Source organism: Pseudonaja textilis, chromosome 1, assembly GCF_049901715.1.
Source record: "Pseudonaja textilis isolate UNSWEBS1 chromosome 1, rPseTex1.2, whole genome shotgun sequence".
In the NCBI taxonomy this organism is placed as follows: Eukaryota; Metazoa; Chordata; class Lepidosauria; order Squamata; family Elapidae; genus Pseudonaja; species Pseudonaja textilis.
This window is the reverse complement of record NC_141990.1, coordinates 75,907,739-75,914,656: the sequence shown is the minus strand read 5'-3', so window position 1 is coordinate 75,914,656 and position 6,918 is coordinate 75,907,739. Positions and strand designations below refer to the sequence as shown.

Sequence of the window (6,918 nt, the reverse complement as noted above, 5' to 3'; positions counted from 1 at the left end):
CCTCAATATAAGGGGCCGCGGGCCGGCGTGACACAATTGAAAGCGCGCGCGGGCGGGCGCGCACACCCTCATGCGAATCGCGGGTGCCAAGAAAACGCAGCGCGCTTGCGCCTCTGAGGCAGCGCAACCAAATCTACCCCCCCTCCACTTAAGCACCACGTGACCGAGCCCCGCCCCAACACCGGATCTGTGAAGTAGCCCGGAGTTTGTTCAGTTTCTTTCTCGTACAAAATAAAAACAAAACAAAAAACCGGGAGGGCGGCAAACGGGGAGGGGGGTGGTGGAAGGAGGGATCACGCGCACGCACGCAACCACCTCGCGCGTAAAAGTAGTGCAAGGCGGGGGCGCGAGGATTCGGGGGCGCGCGCCATTCCAGAGCCCAGGCACATCACACGGGTGTAGGTGTGAGGGGCACGCTCCCTTCCGCTACACCTCCGGCCGTCAACCGAGTCCCCAATCAGTCAGAGGCGAGCTGGAGGGGCGGGGCGGAGTGGATCTGCCAAGTGGCGCCGCTGCCGCCGCCACTACCGTTGCCGTCGCTGATTAACGGCCGCCCCGCCTCTGCTCCTCCGCTGGCCCCCTCCCTGCCTCTCTGTTTCCTCCCCTTCCCGCCGTCGTTGCTTGCTGCCAGCGCCGCCTGAACTGAAGCGAACTCCAGAGCGAACTGAAGAGGAGGAGACGGCAGGAGGAGGAGGAGGTGAAGGCACCACGGCGGCGGCAGCGGCGGGGCTGAGAGTCATCAGCCTCAAGCAAACGGCAGAAGCGGGAGGGGAGGGAGGCGAGGCGGCGCGGGAGACGAGGCGGAACTGCCACCAGCAGCGGCGGTGGGAACAACAACAACGGAAGCACCGCCGGTGGCCGGGAACAGCCTTACAATACGCGGCGGCAGCAGGAGCAGCAGCAGGGACTCCTCGGGAAACAGCCAAGTCCGCCGCCCCTTTGCCTGCCTCCCCGCCTCCCTCCCCGCCGCGGAGACAGACCAGGGGGCAGCAGCGCCGAGAAGAGGGAGCCGCGACCGACGTCTGCGTGTGCGGCGAGGGAGAGGAGGGGGAACTACCGAAGACTGCGCCGCTTTGGAGAAAGGCATCCAGTGGGAGCGGCGACAGGAAGCGGCAGCGGCGGCGGTGGAGGAGGAGGATCACTGTACAGTCGGGGTTGTGGAAGAAGACTAGGGCGCAACCCTCCGTGGTGGCGGCGGCGGCCGAGGAGGGTTTGGGGTGGCGGTCATCGAGTTCCCCCCTTTTATTTTCCTCCGAGACCCGCCGCGGCGTGCTGGTGGCTTCTTGGTTGACGAGACCCCCTTTTCCCGCTCTCTTGTTTTCCTAAGGGGGGGAAGAGGCCTCTCCCCCCCTCAGCCCACATAACACACCCCGTTTCTTCCCCGCCTGGCGTGCACCCAGTGCGGTGGTTGGACGAGTGCTGGTGCGGGCGCTCGCTCGCTCTCTGTTTGGAATATGGTTGGGGAAATGGAAACGAAGGAGAAGCCCAAGCCGAGCCCCGATTACCTGATGCAGCTGATGAACGACAAGAAGCTCATGAGCAGCCTCCCGAACTTCTGCGGGATATTCAACCACCTCGAGAGGCTGCTGGACGAAGGTAAAACGCAATTACAAAAACTCAAAACGGAAAACCCCCAACAAGTAACTCTTCTTTGTAGGTCGGAGGGTGAGGGGGAAAATGGTGGCCCCTGCCCCGGCCTCTCCGCGACATAGATCCGCTTTGCCCTTCCCGTTCCTATCCTGCAGATGGGGGCGGACTAGGCTTTGCGCCCCCTCAATGGCGTCTTTTGGCTTTGCCTCTTTTGCCCATAAACAAAGAGAAGCGGGAAGTCTACACGCAGAAGTTTTGGCTTTTTGGGGAGCGATGAACTCAGTACGTCGTTTTATTTTTATTTTTGGGTAGCTCCTTTTTAATCGACAAACTTGGGATATAAAATTATATTTTGTACAAGAAAAAAGTTGGGAGAGGAGAAAGTTTTTTTTAAAATGGGATTATAGCATTTTGAGTTTTTAAATCTTCTTGGAAAGTATGAAAGGCAAAGTAGGCCCGATAGTACGTTTATGAAATACTTTTAAGTAACTTAGTCTTTCAGCCTAAACTGTACATGGCTGATTTTTATTTTGAGGTTGGGCGGAGGGACTTGAAAAAAACGAGAAACTTGAGGGCTCAGTTTTTATTCAAAATTAGGCTGGTTTTCGGCCTAAAAGGACGAAAAAATGTTAGATCTGCGAATAAATATTAAGAACTTTATTAGCTTTTACCCTGAAAAACATATTGGGTGATTCTCGATTTGAATATCAAAAGCCAACGCGAAAAATGTTTTGGGAGTCTCTGAATACCCGTTGGTAGCTTTAGGCCGTGTGCGTAATCTCGATCTCCTGCCTGTAGTTAGTTGATTTCCAAGAAGGTGCAGAGTAAGTAATTTTGCAGACCAAAGTGTTTGCAGATTTATGTTTCCGCCAAAAATCGCTAAGTGTTGCGATTTTTAAACAAATTACTTGGTTTGAGAATTCAGCTAGAAATGTCATAAACAGTATCTTCTTAAATATAAACGTTTTGAACTATATGTTCAGTATAAATTAGAGTCAAAATCTACTTCAAAAAGTCTTCTTGAAACTTCCATATTTTAAGAAGGGGGAACTTGGTGACTATCAGCCTCACCATTTGTGAATTAGACTTGATAGTGCTTTTCAGGTTCCATTTGAGATGATTTAATCTTTTTTGTCCGGGAAGCATATTACAGCTCTTAACTGAAATGTGACATGTTTGAAACATTTTTTTGGTTCCTTTGGAAGATATTGTTCAAATAGTAGTTGATCAGAGTGTGTATTTGGCTAATTCTAGTTTAGATGAAAGTTAATAACATACCCTAATATTAAGTAAAGAAGTTTGAGTATAAACATTATATGGGACTAGTTTAGTATAAATTTGTCCTTGCAGTTCCTTTTTAAACATAGCTGTTTTTAACCACAACACTACAATGACTTTAAACATTTCTGGAATCATCATAGGGGAATGACTAGTACCATAATAAATCTGTAAGAAGAGCAAATGAGAATATTTTTGGTGTGCCTATTTCAAGAATACATTAAGTCACAGAATCTTTTGAATGTTTTTGAAGGCTTTGAGCTGTCAGTTTTTTAATAAGTCCAAAATTAGGACTGCGAAATCTAATAATTCAAAAGTCAAACTGCCCCAATATACATTTTTTTCCGTATTACTGTTTTTTGTTCGTTTGTTTAGGTAGCCCCTTTAAATCCTGTTTTCTTGTTTGCATTGGCTTCTGGGTGGAAGAACTGCAAATGTTGAAAACTTTCTGGAATGTTAAAAAATGCTCTATGCAAATAAGTGATTTAAATGTTTTAAGAGATGAACACTAAGGGGCGCTAGTTCTTTCTGAAAAAAAGATTAAGATGGTTTTAAACATTAATATCAAAATCAGTGTATTTGTGCTGTATTTAAGACAAGAAATTAAGTTTAAAACACAAACACATTCACATATTTTGCTTTTGTTGCTTGGATTAGTGATATTTCTTTCCTATAAAATATTGCAAAAAGTTTATATAATTGGAAGATGTTAGGAAGAACACATCCACTATCACTCGCAAATAACTTGTTTTACAAGAATAATTTTTTTCCTCAAGAGATCTTTAATGGTGGAGGTTTTTTTGAAGATTTACATTTTTTGGAAAGCTAAAGACTCTAATAATATAATACTGTACTTCTGTGAACAAGCAGGGGGAAAAGTAAAATAGTAAAAGTAAAATTCACTAATTCTGCAATTTTCACTTAATGCTATGGGTATTTACACTAAATTATCAATATTTGGTTAGCTTATTTAAAGCTTAAAATAAAAAACATACATCATTTTAATGAAATCCTTATACTTATTGAAAAAAATGGATATTTTTCATATTTACAAATTCTTATATATGAATGGATGTACTTTTGAAGGAAGACAAACATTTTCTGTTATACACCTTTTATATTCAAAAGTAAAGGAAGGGAAATAATAAAGATTTTCATTGTTTAACATAGTTATAGCTGTTTCTATAAATGGATAAATATATTTAGTTGCAAAGATTTTTAAAAATGAAGCAATTTCTATTGGTTTACAGTAGCCTATAGAAAGAAGAGGAGGAGTTTTTCTGAGTTTAAAGCTATAGTTCTATCAATTCTATCTTAAAATTATTTAAAGTATATTTTAAAGGTAAAACCTTTTCATTTTTGAAAAGAGAAACCTGCTGATTTCCATTTTCTTGTGTCCTTGTGTTATGACTATCTATAAACTGAATATTACATTCTGGTCAATGATCCAAATCTTTCTTGGCAACTGACAGAAGATACACACATAGAGAGAGCAAGAGAGAGAGAGAGAACTTTATGTATATGATATTCTTAATTAAAAAAACACTGTCTTAATTGGGCTTCCAAGTTACTTTTTTCAGTAAAATCATCAAGAAATAGCTATATTACATTTACAAATTTCTCCCCAGCTTTGAAGTATGAGTGATGAATGTTTATTTTTCATAAATTGTAATTTAAACATGTCCTCTTGACCTGTAGTATATATTTATTAAGCTTAATCTATAACTACACTCACTTGCACTAATAACTAAAGATATATAATAATAAACCCTTACCATCTAAAAATAGGATTTTTAAAAAATATATGGCTGTTATGTGTATTAGCTAACATTATTCATAATAAATTATTTAAAATTGATTTGAAAAAATGTAACCCTGAAATTTTATTGTGAATGAATCATAATTAAATGATATATTATGCAAAAAAGGGTCATTACCTTGAGTATACATTTGACAAAGACTAAGCAATCAAAATGACATGTTGCAGCAATTAATTTTTCAATTTGATCCAACAGTCCAATTTCCAAACAAGTATATTGGTACCACATTATTACAGATCTACTACATGTATAAATTCATGCAGCCCATTTTCAGCCAATTTCTAATATATTAAACTGGAATTAATTCAGCTTTAAATGAAATATTGATAGAGGCTCAAGTTTCCAAAATGTTCTAGATTTCTCAGCACTTTTATAGTATGTGAATTCTACAGTGTAAATTAATAGCAGTAGGCAGCCATTTTTAATAATTCCTGAAACAGCTAATACTAAATTAGGTAATATGTTACTGAGTTTGAGATATTTTACTTAGAATTTTTAATTTTATAATCTATAATCTATAAAACACAACTAGTAAGTCAATAGATAACAACTAGAAATTCCAGGGAAAATATACTTAAGAACAGTACACAAGAGTTAACATTAATTATGTTTCATTCTATTACTGAAACTTTCCTTATTGCTAATATTATATATTACAGTACTTAAATATATTACTGTCAGTGAAAAATCCACAAGATTTCCTTAGCATTTTGTTCTTGAAATTTTCTTCTATTATATTGTTATATTTTATATTATTTAATATATTTATATTTGCATATTAGTTCATTTACTGCACAAGAGAATTTTTCAGCTATATGAAAGCGTTCTGGAAATAAAGTATTTTATTCCATTTAAGGCATTTATGTTACTTTCTAATACTGCATTCAAGAAACAGTCTAAATGATTTCCCTTGTGACATGATTTCTTTAGTAGAATTGTTAAATGAGAGAAATAATATATCTCAGTTAACATTTGTGAAGAGTCCTGTAGAAACATACCTGTATTAAATGTAAGATACAGTGGGTAAGATTTCATTTTAAAGTTGCAATGCCCAATTAAATGTGTTTTTGTAGAGATTTTATGTAAAGTTGTAACTTATCACCTATCAATATATATTTATAAAATACACAATTATTATAAAATTCATGTAGGTATTTGATGTGCAAGGATATGATTTTTTTCTTGAGGTATACTAGTAAATTTTATTTATTTGAAAATAGTACCTAGATGTGACTTTCACAACAGCAAATTATTTCCAGTGTTTAATAATAGTGGAAAGTCTTGTTAATCTGTATTCACTATAATATTGTATATGATAACTTCCTTTGGGTTTACAGAGGCTTCAGGGTTTTTAAATTTTAAAGCTAAAACCAGCATTTTGGAAAGACACTGAAATTATGTATAATTTGAAAATGGCTTCATTAAACCCAAATTATGTATTGACTAATTTCATAGGTAGTTTCTGATAAGGTTAGTAGTTACTTACCACAGAGCTATTGAAAAACGTTTAATGATTTTTTAGCACTTTTGGTTGAAAGTAAATGGTGGTTTCTTTTTTATAAGTTCCATGTAATGTAGAATATATAAGTTTATAACAGTAATGGCAATGCATTTTAAATTGATATAGTTTACTACAAACTATGCTCTTGCATTTCAAAGTGAAGATTGGTGGATCAATGGCTTGTTCATATGTTTCCAACTTTAAGATACAAAATACTTAAAGTTCTCACTATATAATAAATTTTAATATTTTTAATAGCTTAACATCAGATATAATAATATGCTATACAAAAACAGGGTTAGATTAGTTTATCATATGAATACTTAATTTTTTTTCTTATAAGGATTTTTGAAAAGATTGTCCTTATGAATTTAAGATGAATATAAATTTATTTTCCTGATTTGATATACAGATCATTTGATATGTTTGTTAGCTAAGAAAATACAACCTTTACCTCTTACCCTTAGATACATTTCATGTTTTAGTATATACAGGAATAGGGATGAAAGAAACAATAGAATATACTTTTTATGAGGAAACAACTGAACAATTTGTCACACCAAACTCTTTAATTCTTAAAGCACAGATGACTAGGTTTTGGCTGAGATTGAGAATTGTATCTGTATCTGGGTAATCTTCACTGAACAGCAATCAACCATGCCATCCAATGGAGGGAGGAGACTTTTTCCAAAAGCATCTTAGTTGCTTATGACTTACAAGGGGTGGAAG

The 6,918-nt window shown here is 37.9% G+C and overlaps 1 protein-coding gene across 8 annotated transcripts in view; it reads left to right on the top strand.

Annotated features, from left to right (window-relative positions):
• Positions 1–220: 220 nt before the first annotated feature.
• The window catches only part of QKI (QKI, KH domain containing RNA binding), a 123,831-nt gene continuing 117,133 nt past the window's right edge, over positions 221–6,918 (top strand). For all 8 annotated transcript variants that reach the window (XM_026705098.2, XM_026705097.2, XM_026705095.2 and 5 more), the window contains exon 1: positions 221–1,596. In XM_026705098.2, coding sequence (XP_026560883.1) covers positions 1,455–1,596 — 142 coding nt within the window. In that variant the 5' untranslated portion in view covers positions 221–1,454. The remainder of the gene's footprint in view (positions 1,597–6,918) is intronic.